Source organism: Chiroxiphia lanceolata, chromosome 2 (genome assembly GCF_009829145.1).
Source record: "Chiroxiphia lanceolata isolate bChiLan1 chromosome 2, bChiLan1.pri, whole genome shotgun sequence".
NCBI classification, from domain to species: domain Eukaryota; kingdom Metazoa; phylum Chordata; class Aves; order Passeriformes; family Pipridae; genus Chiroxiphia; species Chiroxiphia lanceolata.
This window is the reverse complement of record NC_045638.1, coordinates 82040842-82057000: the sequence shown is the minus strand read 5'-3', so window position 1 is coordinate 82057000 and position 16159 is coordinate 82040842. Positions and strand designations below refer to the sequence as shown.

The following is a 16159-nucleotide window of genomic DNA, read 5'->3' as shown; positions in this document are numbered from 1 at the left end:
AAACACATGGTGATTCTTTAAGTAAAGCCTCCAAATCTAATGTCTTCTTCATAATACAAAAGCCTTCTTCAAATAATTTAAAATAGTACTGCCAACTCTATCAGTGAGTCCTAACATTGAAAGGAGATGTATTTGTGATCCTCATGAAGGAATATATGTGCATATGGCCATGGCATTCAGAATCTCAGAAAAAACTCTTCATGTGAAAACACTGATAATTTATGGGTGGGAAATCATGCATGGGTTTATAAAGAAAACCAGAAGACAGGTGATGTCCCTCCAGTTTCTTAAACTTTAGAAGACTGACATTCTTTCTTATTCCTGCTAGTGCATGGATTGATAGAGGACTGTTGTGGCACACAGTGATCCAATACCTTTGAGTTTCTTACTCGTACAGGGCAAATTTTTCTCCCCCATCCTTGTAAAACACTAATTTGGAGGGACTGAGAAAAGGAAGATTCTGCTTTATCTGTGAATTTCATTTAAGGAGGCCTATACATCAGGAAGCCTGTCTCATTCTAGAAGGATGGTATTAAATTCAGAATTCATTTCCAGCTATCACTTGCTGTACTTCAAAAAGAAAAGGGGTTTCCTATAGGAAATCTCTAAATTTCATCTCATAGTCTCCTGCAAAGAGTTTGAATAGAATGGTGCTTTAAAGCATTTCTCTACCTAGCATCTTTTGGACTTACAAGCTGCTAAAGGGTAGTTTTCAACAAAATTGAAAACAAAACCCAAATTTGTCTCTAGTTGCTGTGGAAATACAGACTATCTCACTTTGACACAATGGAGCCTAGAGTAAAAGCTTACAAGTGTAATAAAATTGGCCTTTAGCACAGAACATTTGAATAGTTGCATTCTTATTTGATGTGCTGAGATATTAACTCTCCTAAATTCTAGAAAAAGCAAAACCCAAAATTCCAGACTAATAACTCAATCAGTAACTAAAACTATTAAGATATGGTTTAATTAAAATTAAAAATGCCAATTATTTTTCTCAATGTATGACCATATAAAGATAGAAAATAATCTTTCATTTAATATTACAGCTACTACACTAAGTTTTCTTCTTAGTCAAATATTAAAAATTCATGTCATAAAATTGTATTTATCTATACAAATAAGCATTGAATGAATTTAAACAAGCATAGTATCTTTAGGTAAAGAAAAACTATTTCATATTTCTTTTGATAAAGACATTCCAATGAATGCATCTTAAGTAGTAGCAAAAGAATTAACAAAAATTGCTGCTTAAAAATTTAGAACTTGTTCCAGCAAAGACTCACTCAATGTCCTTTGCTTCATACAACTCCGCATCCCATGACAACCATTTTAAGGCTGATTTTTGGTATGGTTTATGTCTAAGGCTACTAAATGCTCATTAAATGGAAAGAAGATTTTTCAGCTGAATTACTTGCAGCGAATAAAATTCAGTGCATTCTCCAGAATGTCAGGGCTTGGAGTTAATAGTACTGAAATGAGCATAGGTTTTCTTCCTTTCCTCAGAAAGCATCACATCACAGAAGCAGAGCTAAAATTCCAGGAGGCAATCAGCAGTATCCAACACTAATTATATTTTGTAATTCCAAAAAAGGTTATTGTCCTCTGCATTGGTCTACATTATACAAATAACCAACATAACCTGTAGCTGATCCAAAGAATTCAGAAGTTCTGCAGCAGCACAATTCTGTCTAATGGAATATTTAAATTTTTAATCCTAAATCTACATTCTAATGCTGTGAATATCAGAGATAATCAAACATCATGTTCACTTGATGTCATTTAGGCACATGGATGCCTTTAAAAATTTATGCCCGATTTCATGTTTTCTTGGTGAGGTATAAAGTGTTATAGTGTTACTAGCTGCTATAGGTCAAGATGTTTTTCACATCTAGAATTTGATAATGAAAACATGTTGTAGTACTTGCTGGCTTTTACTAACCATGATTTTCTATTCCTTGCTCAGTCTCCCCATGAGATGTCCTTCCTTGCAACAACAGAAAAGTTCCTTCAAGAGGAAGATAAACATGCAAGAGAGTTTGAAGAACGTTTAAATTTGCACCTTGAAGAGCTGCAAAGATATTCTGAAAATATTCTAAAAAAACATGCCAGGATACAGCAAAGCAGACATACTTAAGTCAGTCACACAATTAAGAAAAGAAAACCAAGTAATGACACATGAGTTTCTCAAAACTAAAATCTGCAACTAGTTGCTTAATGTCTTTAGGCACATTGCCAATAGCATTTATTTTTAGTACCATGTTTTCAATAAGATCATCATTATCTTATGGATTTAAGTACATTGTAACTTGACTGTATTACGAAATAAACTCTAAACATATTCTAAAATATACAGGCTGGTTTTGCACAGTCAAATTGTGTGCAGCAGAGACCCTGTTGCAGCTCTGTAAAATAAGTAAGATATTAAAATTCTGTAGTGTACAGAGGGCTAATAAGTGGAATTATTCCCTTGAAATTGGAATCAGCCAAGAGAAATTCTCTAGATTGTAGAGAAGACTAATAAGGGCCTTTAGCCATGTTACAGCTCCTGGAATAAAGAGCTTATCTATGCTCTGGTTATTCTTGGCTGTGGAAGTAGCCCTTGGGACTCTGGAAATGAGAAGTTCGACCTCTTTCTTTCTTACACTCTAAGCCATGTCTGTCCATGAAGGGAACATAAATAGATAAAGTATATATTTTAAAGACACCCCTACTGCCCCTTTTACCAGACCTATAGATTTCATCTGGGGCAGAGCCTGATCTTTACATTAACATCTTAAAATTTTTAAATCCTGTATTCAAAAGTATCTCTTTGGTATTGATGTTTTGGCTCCTTGTTTAACTACATTGGAACAGGACAAAAAAACTTTAACTTCAGACAACTTGTGATCTGTCTTAGGTAAGGGCTTAAATTCTTTACACTTATCTACAACATAGGAAGAGTTATATAACTGAGCAGAGCTAATTCAACTCCATGTGCTGAAAAAATGCAAAATGTTGAGATTCCTTTTATTTGCAATTCATACTGAATTCTATTGCTGTGCAAGCGAAACAGAAATTACAGACACTGTTGATGAACCACCAATTTTAGTGAATGAGATACTGAAGAACTGCTTTCTAGCATATACTGTTGCCAACTTCCTGGGAAAATCTGGATAAAAATAATACCAGGCTGTCAAACTGCTCCAGTTTGTGAGTAAAAGAAGCCTCATTAATATTCAAGACCATGGCTAAAATGTAAATTCTTTTTCGATGCGATATTTCCATTAAGACAAAATACACTACATCACACTTACACAAAATACCAAGATTTTAAATACCAGTTTGGCTCAGCTTGCAGTAAAATGAGTAATGAAGATGAGGACATCAAAGAACCTTTTACAGGAAAATTCAGGAAAATTACTAGACTCAGCTGGAGGAACAAGGACTGAATAAAAAGATGACGGAAGGACATCTGAACAAACTAAATATGTATGCATCCTCAACTTAAAGGGAGATGCATCTGGGAGTTGTAAAAGAACTAGTGAAGAAATTCAGGAGCCTCTGAAAATGAAGCTCAATTTTAAGCCAGGCAAGATCTGTAGAAGCAAAAAGACAGTAAAATATTGTCTTTCAGAAGTTCAAGAGAAATAAATTAACCAGTTAGCCATTTAAACACACAAGACAACAGTATGCTCCATGTCTTTGAAGAACTGTATGTGTCTGAGTCCAGTCCAGGCATGAGGATACCTCTCAAGGTATCTCACAGACCTCTCAAGGTCTGTGTGATGATACAGAGTGAGTGAATGAAATTATCAAAAAATGAATAAGATTTTTTTTTCTAAAGCTTTTTAAGGTCTGGCCAAGCTACTAATTTTGGCTAATGAAACAATAGAGATAATTTCAGCCTGCTTTTTGTGCAACGCCATATAATAAAGTCCCTGTAAAAAGCACTGAAAACTGCAAAATACCTGTAGCTTAACAGCCTACTTCTTATTGTTATTGCCTGCTCAGAGTATATTATGCCACAAATGTGCTCAGACAGTATGGATCAAAGTGCCATTTTTTTAACACCTACCTACCAGAAAGGTCACCCTTCTCTTCCCCAGCCAAACAGCATAAGTTGCTCATCTGACAATCCCCAATTTAAATGAGCCCTTTGCTGCCACAGTATGGTTGGAGCCACACCACTGGTTTGAATACCTTAGTTGTATTAAAAGGTAGAAGCTTGACTGAGCTGATGAGAGGTTTCTGAAGGAAGAGACATGTTCCTGATATTATCATGGCAAAAAAAACTTCTTAAAGAATGATGGACAGCAAAAATAATAAAGACTGAGAAATTATACACCTTATAAACGGGGGTTGGGCATGTATGTATATTGTCATAAAAAGGAATAATCAGAAGGGTCCAAGGCTATAAATGCCTGAAAGCACCAATAAAAATGAAAAAAAAAAAAAATTATTAATCATTAAGTTCATTTGACAGGACAAGGCACAATGTTCAGGAGCTATGGATTGCCCAAAACATATAGACAATTTCTATTCTACTTTGTGAATAGCCAGGCAATGGAAAATTTTTGTAAGCTGCTGGACTTTGATGATTTTTCAAAGCTTTACTGAAAAGCATTTTTTTGGCTCCCAGTTGAAAGACTTGTTTTAAATACAAAGAACAATGGTTCAGGCTGCCACCAGCTTTTGCTGAAGGAAAAACCGAGGTCATGTGCACGCAATTGCCAACATGTTTCATCAAGATGTAATTTTGAAATAGTCAGTGGCATAAGAGCTGCCAGAGCATTGCTGTCCAATTCACTCCCCAAAACTTACTCTGAGAGGCCTGAAATGACAGTAACTGAACAGAATCATTTAAAAGGGCCTCACATGAAAGTTGGGTATTTAATGCATTTTATTCCATGTCTTACTCTTTTATCTATGGGAAATTTAGGAGTGTAAGAATGGGAGTGTGTCAGATGGTGCGTACTCTGAGCCACGCAGAGAGGAATACAAACTGCAGCAGCAAAACACAAATGCCAAATGAACACAAGAATGAGCACAGGCACAGCTTTCTTGCTTTTCCAATGGGTAGACTTAAACAATGACTTTAGCTTACCCAGTCAAAAGGCTAATAAATCTCTGCTGTGATCAGACATTCTACAGAAAGTGCCTGACCCCCCCAGTCTCACTGTTCTGGTTTTATTGTACTGAAATGGCTTATAATTCCTGATTTAACAGTGGTACAACAGTGCCTAGAATCAAGCCCACCAGCAATTAATAATTCAAAGCTAGACTAACACCAGCAGTGAGAATGAGATGGAAATCATCAACAAAGACTGCCTAATGAGGTGAGCCTCAGGTGACTTTACAGCTGTGGTGTATCATGCCAGTCATCAAAGCTTGGATTACATAGCCAGCTCAGGTATGCACTGAACTCCATTCAGTCCTGCTGCTTTCTGCTCCTGGGTCTCCCAGAGACTCAACAGCTGGGAGAAGACAGAGGGCACTGGCAGAAGGTCCTTAGCCTGTATCATGGGATTACATTCTTGTCTGGCTTTACAACCTGAGAACCAATTATAGCATTCATAAGCACATTCCATTCAGAATAGCTATGCACTAAATTTTACACTAACTGCCTTGTGCTAGGGAAGTGTTTTGGTTTTTTTTCTCAGACACAGCAATCTGCTGAGACAATGCTAGGATAAGGATTGTTCAGAGCAGAGTTTGTCGCAATTGGCCAAACCAATGTGGGAACTGTGTGTTGTTTTTTCCTCACTGTATGGATCAGATCTCAAAGTTCACTGTGTTGGAGTTTCTATTTAATCACACGGACACCCTCAAATCCATAAATAGGCTGTAATTTAACGTAGTGCATATAAATTTCTGCTAGTGGGTTGAGCAGTGCCGCTAGACACTGATATGCTGCACTGTGGTGTCCCTTCCTAAATCAACAGACTGATCAGTTTGTTCTTCTAATCTACTCTTAACCAAACTACCAGGGACTTCAAAACACATTTATCAAGAAAAAATGCCCAGTTACTTTATGAGAACATGTTTGCATGCAAAGAACAGTCCTGAACCATTGTCACCAAATTTCCTGCAACAGATGAAGAATTTACTTGATATTAACCCTTGTAAAATTACACATGGAGCAAGAAATCCTAATGAAGTCCTGGTCCTCAGCATCCCATGTAAGCACCATAGCAAGAATTTTTTTGGTTGAAGCTTCACCAAATAAAGGTATTGTGCAGAAGACAACATCAACTAAGAAATCCATCTGTAGTGATTATGAAGATGCTCAGCTGGGGCATGGATGGCAGGGCTTTGCTTTGCTGGTGCATGGTATGTGAACTGGAACCACCTGCTCTGGTAAGAAAGTTCTCCTGGTAAGAATCATAGAATATCCTGAGTTGGAAAGGACCCATAGGAATCATCGAAGTCCAACTCCCGGCCCTGTGCAGTACACTCCAAGAATCACACCATGTGCCTGAAAGTATCATCCAAATGTTTCTTGAGCTCTGTCAGGCTGTGACCACTGCCCTGGGGAGCCTGTTCCAGTGCCCAACCACCTTCTGGGTGAAGAACCTTTTTCTAATATCTAAACCTACCCTGACACAACTTCAGGCCATTCCCTTGGGTCGTGTCACAGGTCACCACAGAGAAGAGATCAGTGCCTGCCCCTCCTCTTCTCCTCACAAGGAAGTTGTAGACTGCAATGAGGTCTCCCCTCAGTCTCCTCTTCTTCAGGCTGAGCAGACCAAGTGACCTCAGCCACTCCTCATATGGCTTTCCTCAAGGCCTTTCACCAACTTTGTTGGCCTCCTTTGGATGCTAATAGCTTAACATCTTTCCTATATTGTGATGCCCCAAACTGCACACAATATTCAAGTTGAGGCCACACCAGAGCAGAGCAGAGCGGGACAATCCTCTCCCTCAACCAGCTGGCGATGCTCTGCCTGTTGCCCCCCAGGACATGGTTGGCCCTCCTGGCTGCCAGGGCACTGCTGACTCATATCCAACTTGCCATCAACCAGGACCCCCAGGTCCCTCTCTGCAGCACTGCTCTCCAGCCTCTCATTCCCCAGTCTATACACACATCAGGATTGCCCTGTTCCATGTGGAGAATCCAGCACATATGTGCCCTGGTTAAACTTCTTAAGATTGGTGATAGCTCATCTCTCTATTTGTCGAGGTCTCCCTGCAGGGCCTCTCTGCCCTCAAAGGAGTCATCAGCTCCTCCCAACTTAGTGTCATCGTCTCTGTAATGCAGGTCCAAATCAGAGGCAAAGTGCAGGCTCTAGTTCACCTCTTCCAGAGCTACAGGAGTGTTCAAACCTGAACATAAACAGTCTGGAAAAAGAACAGTTCATCTTCTCTGATGTATGTATTTAAACTGAACATCAGGATGTGAATAAGTAAATCTCTCTGAGCTCTTAAAGTACGTGTAGTTCTTCCTTCTGACCACAAGCAGTGCCACTGGCTTCTCTCACTTGGCTTTGGTGAGCTGGGTCCATGTGTAATGCAGATGGGCACTTAGCCACTGCAAGAATGCTTGACATGATTGCTTTGTTTTCTTAGCACTTTGCAGACATTTATAAAACTCCATTCAAACTTTGATGTTTAAGTATTTGACTCAGATTTGATTTATGCTTTGGAAAATTGGGTTTAAAAAACTGCTTCTATAATTTGATTTATCAGAATGCAATGGCAGGTTTTTAATGACTTCACCTGATAATGAGCACTCTTGGAAACCATATCATAAGACACTGCTGAAGAAGTATCTCAGCATGAGTTTTCTGGTAAAATGCTTGTAATAAATCATTCAGTTTTGCCCACAAGCTACTGTATGCTGGGAAAAGGTTTGAAACCCTATTTCTAAAACATTTTTGAAGGCAACTGACAGTTGGAGTAATACATACAGTTAAAAAACCAGAGACAGAGTTACACCTTCGGTTGAGAAGCTCACACAAGTTGACATTTGAGCAACTGCCATTAATTTACTTCCCCATTATTACCCAGTGATTTTTGACAGTTTCTGTCTGCAGAGGCTTCATACCTTTTTTACAAATGCACATTCTCATATTCAATACTAGTAAAAAGGAATTTGGTAGAAAATGTTAGAATCCAAGTTCACTGTTTACTAGAGAAAAAAATATTTTTTTTAAGAGTCGAACTGTGAAATCAATTCTGCATAAGGAATCATTCAGAATGTGTAACACTACTGTCCTCTCAATTAGCACTCAGTATAATTTGCACATCTCAGAGAATTGAAATATACAATGTCTCTTATTAGCAACAAGCTATCATCATGGCTAGGCTTCGCAAATGAAGATTTGGGAATTTGGGAGCAACAAGCTATAGGTTCATATTAATGGACATTTGGCTCTGAAAAGATTATTAATGTGACCTGAAGAATTTGCAGATTACAAGAGACAGAGAGAATAAGAAAAAGCAGCAGAAATTAAACATCTCATTAGAGAAGTAATCATAAATGTTATCTAACCCAACTGACCTTTTACCTATTTAGCTGTTATCAACCAGTACATCAGTTCATTGCTCTCCTCTGTCACAGACTCAACTCTTGCAGAAAATGAAAAGGGGGAAAAATCACATAAGGACTCTGAACAACTTCAGGGAAAGCTCTCCAAATTATAAAATCATTGCTTGGGCTCATAAAAAAGCCCTGCAGGTGGAAGGGACTGAAATAAGCCTACTACTCGGAGATGGGAATGTCACAGGGACTTTGTTAGAGCCATCAGAAAGTATCACAGAACAAGCAGGGACAGGAAAATCTTGTTTAAGGATCTATGAAAGAGGAGCATGAGGAGGAATCTATGGAAGTGATTAGCAGAAACTCTGCTTCCATTCTAGATGCCCCAGATACCAAGCACCCCAGGACACACATATGTAAACTACACACACTTTTGTTTGCATCCTCAGGCACAAATTTTATTCAAGCTGAACAGCTCCAGTGAAAAAGGTGCAATCTACCAGAGCTCCATCTCAGCCATCCCTGACTGAGGATGAAATAAAAATAGGACAAGGATTTGGTGCCTGGGAAAACAGAAACAGCTGGGAGATGACACAGACTAAGCAATTACTTTTACAGATGCATCACTCTCCAGTTGAAGGAAGCAGTTCTCAGTGCAAAGCACAGATAATTTCAGTGTCAGTAACAGCTCACTGAGCACAGGGGTTCCACAGCAGACTTCCCGCTGGTCACTCGTGGGCACACCACAATGGCCATCCTCTCTGTGTTTGTTGTGCTTATATCCCAAAAACTATGATGCAAGCTGAGCAGGGGAACAATCTAACAATTCATCCAACCTCTTCCTTTTAGCTTTCAGTGAATTTTGAATTTCAAAAACACCTTAGTCTGCAGGGCTAGTTTAATTCTAGATGCTCCTGCCAGCAGCGGCACAGCAAGCGTCAGGAGCCGTGGCCATCCCTGCACCATCAGGTATCTGTGTCATTCTGAGTGGAGTTGGTTTACAGCTGGCCACAGGCTCATCCCACTGTGGGAACACGGGCCTTAGGGCAAAGAGCACTACAAGGACCTGCATTTGCTTGCATAAACTGGTTTTTTGTACAGTAACTCTGGCTGGCAGCAGCATTCTGCACAGCAGTACAAAAGGGTAACACAGGAAGCATAGCCCCCTCTGTCATTGGAACTCTGAACATTCCCATTGACTTTGCTGGGACTATCCCTGTGTCAAAAGACAACATGTGAGGGAAAGAACCGAGAGGTCTTTGACTTTCGACACAGAAATATTTCCTGCCATGCTTCAGTGCACTGTAGCATCAGTTCTTCCTTGCTTGGCCTGTGTTTAAGCAGCAGTGAAGAGTTTTCAAATTCCCTCCCCAAAGTCTTCTGAAGGTTAATGCCTACTGAGTGCCTTAAAAGATTTGGATGAGAAAGAGCTGTATAGTAGAACACAGGGTCAGTGAAGCATTTTGATGAGAATGTATAGCTTGATTTACTAGAATAAAACTGCCCAAACTGTACTCACAGCTTCCTTCAAATGAGCGGATGGGGTATGTCACAGGACAGCAGTTCACTTCAGCAAAGAGATTAGAGACGAAAGTTACACTCATGTTACTTTTCTTTCCTTATTAAAAGAATAATCAAGAGCTGTATTCAAAATCGCCTTTTTATTGCCACTTATACAGATTTAAATATTGAACATTCAGATAAACAACTATCTGTATTTATGCAGATTGTTATTAGTTACTTCACCATAACCTGGCAGAATCTCCCTTTCTAAATTCTGTAAGATTCCTTCCAGCAGATCCTGAAGTATTCACTTTTCATGTTGGCATCTCACACCAAAAAGATATTCTTTTTGAGTGTACTATATAGTGGTTAATGAAAAAATTATTACACTATGTAGGCTTTCACAGTAAGTCACATTTTTTGCAAAATAATTTGAAGATTCCAAGTAAGACTTCTCTCTTTTATTCAAAAAATAAATATATCCTTTCTGAATCTAAGCACTTCATATGACATTAAGTACAAAGAAGAAATGTACTTCTTTGGAAGTTCTGAAGTAGACACACAAGAGCTCATGGGAGCAACATTATCCATAACAACGATAAAAACTGAAAGCTGATTTTTTACAAATTTATAGCAGAACACAATTTCCTTTTACAATATAGAGCTTCAAACAGATTTAAGAAAAACACCATTTTAAAAGTCTGAAAGGCACATGAACTGGGCCATAAAACGTACTGGCATATTCACTAATACGTTTTATGTTACATTCCTAAAGAGAATCCGCAGCACCCTAACCAAGAGAAAGATTGAAAATACCAGCAAGTTCCTTTGTAAAGTACTGAAAGAGTGGCAGAGAGTTCCTTTTGGCTCTTGGTAAAATTATTAATACCCCAAAGCTAGAGAGTCTGAAAAGCTGCATCATTCAGTTGTATTTGGACGAGTCGCTACATAAACAAACACAACAATCAGCAGTACTACAACAGCCAGCGTGGGAAGCACGACAGTGGTGATTTGTTGCCGAGCCTCTTGCATTGCCTGTTTTCTCTCCTTTTTATCTTTGGAGGTCTCTTTTTTGGGTTTTCCTCTTAGCTGCCTCATCCTCCTCTTCGGATCTTCTGTTTGCCAAATGTGGGAGCAAAGGGAGTGGAACAGCAGAAAATAGTCCAAGGTCTTTTGAAACAAGGAGTTGAAGAATTCCTTCTCCTTCAAGTGGTTGGCTGTGCAAGAAACTGCAAGAGAAAGAGAACAATTCATATTCCAGTTATTAAAACCGTTTGCTGTTCCACTTGGTAAATCTTTCATCCAACAGACACTAATGCAGCTTCTTTCAAGGAAAGAGAATCTCAGTGTGCTCACTCAGATCATCCACATAACGGTTTCCCCTTAGAAACTAGAGCAGTTCATCATGGCATATATCTGTCCAAGAGCCCTGAAATTGCACTCTGTGAAGCCAGAAACAAAGCCTGGTACCATACATTTTATCCTCCAAGGCAAACAAGGTAACACACCTGAAGACTTAATGAAAATAATATGAATTAGTCTTGTGTCAACAAAAGGTACCAGCTGCCCCTTCCTTCAAAGAGCAGCAGGCCCCTGCTCAGGGGCTGTGGCTCCCCACAAACCTGCAGAATAAGGACAGGCAAGCACACATCCTATCTTAAGTGTTTATCACCCACAACATGTTTTTATTAGAATAAAGGGTATTCTAACAGGAAGGAATGGGGAGAAAGAACTGCTTAATTTAATACTTCTGGTTCTGCTGCCACAGAACAAAGTCTAAATCGTAACATGACTCAGTGCTGTCATTCTCATTGCAGCTGTCACTGATAGAAGAAGAAGAGCCCAAGTGATAACCAGCCTGCTTACAAATCACTGGTGTAGACAAGCAGTCACTAATAAAGGAGAAGGCTGTTGCTCTGAAGCATCTACTAGACAATGTTTAAAAGCAGAAGTATCTATAATGTGAGATTAACAAAAACACAGCATGGTACAGAAGCCTCCAAAATCAGGCTGACTGTGCAGTGAGGGCGGGTGCCAGCCCTTGGTTACGCTCCTCTTCACTACATTCCTCAGTTCTGCTGCAGCACAACAGCTGGACACAGGCCACACGTACCTAAACACAAATTTGGACAGTAACGATTACTGGTGTCAAATCGTGAGCTGAACTGAAGTAAATTATGAACTCACATTTTTCCACCACTCTAACATATTCAGAATAAAATGTATGTAGAAATTAGTGGTTACTGCAACCTCCTCTTTTCTTTCCCTCTTATTTCATAATATAAAGATGATTTTAATGTGCTGCTGTAGGTGAGGAGCATGTGTCATCAAGCAAAACTGCAAAGCTCTCTCAGTTCACCCCAAACACAACTTCCTCTTGATGTATTGTCTCTGGTCAATGCTACAAGCTGTCTTGTGACTACTTTTTTTAAAATAACAAGAAGAGGTTTCACTGAAAATGGGATACTTTCTGTTGGTGTTAGTACTCAACCTGATTTGTCAGCCCAACCACAAAAGCAAAACTGAACTAAAACACTCACATACCAAGCAACAATACTCACCTGTAGGTTATCTGCAGCTACAAAGGAGTTTTCAACCTTGCTCATAACAGCAGCAATCTGCCTGCTGTGAATCTCATTCAGGCAATTAGGTTAGTGAGATACTGCAATATTTAAGGTAAAATGTAGAATAACTCTGCTAAATTGAACTGCTGCAATCAACCAGACTATCAGAGAAACCACGTGGTACTAGAAAACCGATAACAGATCAAACCATCAGTATTTCTGGCTTTAAATGGTTCTTCCTGGATACAATCTACACAAACAAACAATGAAAACAACAACAAAAAAGCACACACCCCCCCAAAAAAAATATCTCAAGCACGACAAGATATCAGTGTTCGGCCGGATTCATCGATTCCGCATCCCCTGCACACACAGACAGTTGTTCTGTGATCATAAACTTTGCAAATTCAACTTGTACTTGAACGCAAACCCTTCATTTCAGTTTTGATAAAGCACAGAAGAGAAATTTTGGTGCTTGGGATATTTTTCAAAAGAGAAAACAGTAAAGTTAAAGTCTTGGAAAGAATTAATTCCTTCTACACGCTGCACCATTAGAATCAAAATATATAACAGTGGTCAATGAACTTTGGGATGGAGAGGTAGACACGAGTTGGATGGAGAAACTAAACACAACACCCTGTATCAGTCTTTTAATCAAATGGGACTACTTAATTTTTAAACTTTCATAACTTTCTTCTCAGCAAATCATCAACCCTCTTAGTGATTCAGGGTAGAGCTTTTGGTATTCCATGTTCTGCGAACAATGGGTTTCTGGTTTGGTTTTGTTGTTTTATCACTTCTCTAACTAACTCCTGAATTTCCTCTGGGGCAAAAGAAATCTCTTTTACCCCTTCCATTTCCATTCCCTCTCCTCTTGCTCAGGTCACAAGCTTTATTACCAAACTCTAGAAAAACTGCTATCCAAAAAATAAAGTTCTACGTTTGTCCTTTGGGATAATTAGACTACCACAGCATTTCAGGCTGTATTTTTGTATTGTTTTCTGTCTCTACTGTTAGTGTACGTCAGTGGGTTTTGTATCCAGACTACTCACAAGACCCAAGAAGTGACAGACAGTAAAAGCCTTTGGGACTTCCTGTGTACCACAGTAACAAACAGGAGTTGCCATGAAACCAATCCCTCTAACAATAAATGTATGCCTTGATCTATGTAGCATCACTTGCTAGCCAGACATTAAAAACATCAGGATGTTTTTTAGTGTCTCTTTTGAATGAATATTTAATTCTGAAGCAAAATTATACCAAGTTAATTACATACACTGGCTAACATCTGACGGCTTAGAACAGAAAGCCTTCCCGCAAATGTCAGCACCACTTGAATTGTAAGCTGATGCTCTCCAGTTTGGGAATCTGGCATCAATCTCCAGATATGTTTCCAGTAGATTGGGTTGCTTGGCTTTGCTACTGGCAAAGAGGGACTCGCATAGAAACTGGCCCACAGTTTTCAGAGTGATGAGCCTTAGGGTTCATCTTAATTCAACCATAAAATGGAAGCAGTGAATCTCTGCAAGTTGCTGCCAGGTTCCTGCTGCCACCAGGCGCCAGGCTGTGACTACCAGGATTGGGGAAGTTGCTGCAAGAGACAACACTTCCCCACAGGAAAAGTCCAGGATGCTGTAGATTCTGCTATGTTCATCTTGGTAGGAAACAGCAGTGGAAAACCAGTGCTCAGTGGTATATGAGGAAATTCTACAGCCCATGTTGTACACAAGCACAGTAAGGGTGCCACAGCTATCCCCTTCTGCTGCCAAGCCTCTTGCCAGCCCCCATGGACTTAACTGACTACTAAAAATTATGGAAGGAAAGAAACAGATCCATAAAGCACATCAAGTCAGTGACAGGGACAGGATTACAACATTAGGGTCTTGCTTCCTGTGGTGTGCACAGCCCATGAGAACACTTTATCTGACATTACTGAGATATGTCCTCCTTCAGTCAGCAATCACCCTGCTTGTGCACTGGGAAGGCTGAACTCAAGTGAAGAGAGGAAGGAAATAATATGGCATTGGGATGGATGTAATTAACAGATTCATTAGCACCGCCCATTTAAAACATTTCAGAGCAAGTTGCTATCAAAAGGTCCATGCAAAAGTGATGTCCCATGGGGACTTCAATCCTGTGCAAACTCTAACCCTCAAACAGCTGCAGAAGAACTGGAAACTCACCCTTCCTCCTCTAACAGAGCCTGAGAGTCTCCATTTCAGTCTCCCCTGAACAGGAGAGGGCTCACTGCTGTAGATTGTACACATCCTCCTAAGGCTCCTTCCCGTCTCTATTAACTGCTCAACCGGCCCAAGCATCTGCTGGATGCTTGATCACTAAAGTGGAATCACCAGGCTAGAAACGATCGCCAAACTAGTTCAACTACTGCTTTAACTGGAAAGTCAGCAAATCTCTCAACTGGGACAGAAGTAGAACTGCAACAGAAGGGATTAAGAGACTCTAGCAAAAGGGGCATATCTGTAGTTCACAACACCATGACAGCAGCCTGGCACTAGCCAGAGACTTTAACTCCACCTTCCTTTTATTAATTTTGCAATTTAAAATTTGACAATAAAATTGCATGGGACAATGAGATTATTTTTAAGGTCACTATAGCAAGTTTCCCCCAAAAGCAGGAATGTGCTGGCTAGAAATAAACAATCTTGATTGCCAAGTCAAGAAAATAAGTGTTGACTTGGTATAGTTGTTTGAAACACCCATTCCACAGAGCCTACCCCAGCTTTACACTGAAAAACTAAGGTTTCAAGCATAACAAAACATTAAAAAGTTCAAACTACTGAAGAGAAACCTAAAGACATCATTCTTCAAGATAATAAAAATTCACAAATTTAGTAGTCTGTCTTGCCTGGTAGAGAAATTACACTCCTCCTTGCCCATCATTCACATTGCTTTTTATATACAAAAGTGCTCTTCGTTCTATCTTCTGGATTAAGTTACTCTACACTGTTTTTGCAGAGCTAATATCAAAACCCAAAAGCATGAATCAGTTGGACTCACTGAATCAATCATATCAATGTTGAAGCGTTTGCCAGCATCTTAGAGCAAATCAGCTGTGACTAAGCAGGGATAATTTTGTACTAGAAGGCTGTAGTGGAACCTGTAGTATCCTTCAACAACTGGAACTTGTAACCTTCAAAACACGTCAACAATTTTCCAATCAGAATTTATGGTAGTCTGTCATCTCCTTTTTTTGGTAAAATTAACTCTGACCCTTAGTAATCCGCAATTAAAGGCTCCTCACACCACACATGGCTATTCCTGTGAGCCTCGAAAGGCAGTCTTGACTCTGGCTACACCAGTGCTTGTGGAATATCTCAAACCTGGAGATGGTTGTAAATGCAACACACGCACAAAAGGTTTTGTTTACCTGCACTTGGTGTAACTGCACGTCTCAAAATGTCTAAAGAACTTACTATCACCCACCTTACAGTATGAACATATTAGCCGTGTGTTTTAAACTGACTAGTTTTTCCCCAAATCCAAAATTACAAGTGTTTGCAAGCCAATTTGGATCAACCTGGCTTCATGATCCTGAAACCGACACTGTAACATTTCTGGAACAGCAAAACAACTTGAAATTCAAATAATCAATCTGACAAGAATTAATTTT

The 16159-nt window shown here is 39.4% G+C and overlaps 1 protein-coding gene and 1 long non-coding RNA gene across 6 annotated transcripts in view; one reads left to right on the top strand and one right to left on the bottom strand.

Moving 5' to 3' along the window:
* The window catches only part of DEUP1 (deuterosome assembly protein 1), a 42114-nt gene extending 39670 nt beyond the window's left edge, over positions 1–2444 (top strand). For all 5 annotated transcript variants that reach the window (XM_032680932.1, XM_032680933.1, XM_032680930.1 and 2 more), the window contains one exon: positions 1967–2444. In XM_032680932.1, the coding sequence (XP_032536823.1) occupies positions 1967–2137 (171 nt within the window). In that variant the 3' untranslated portion in view covers positions 2138–2444. The remainder of the gene's footprint in view (positions 1–1966) is intronic.
* Positions 2445–10103: 7659 nt separating this feature from the next.
* LOC116783241 overlaps positions 10104–16159 on the bottom strand; it is a 28135-nt gene continuing 22079 nt past the window's right edge. Inside the window, exon 2 of the long non-coding RNA XR_004355577.1 lies at positions 10104–11193. This is a non-coding gene — a long non-coding RNA (uncharacterized LOC116783241). The remainder of the gene's footprint in view (positions 11194–16159) is intronic.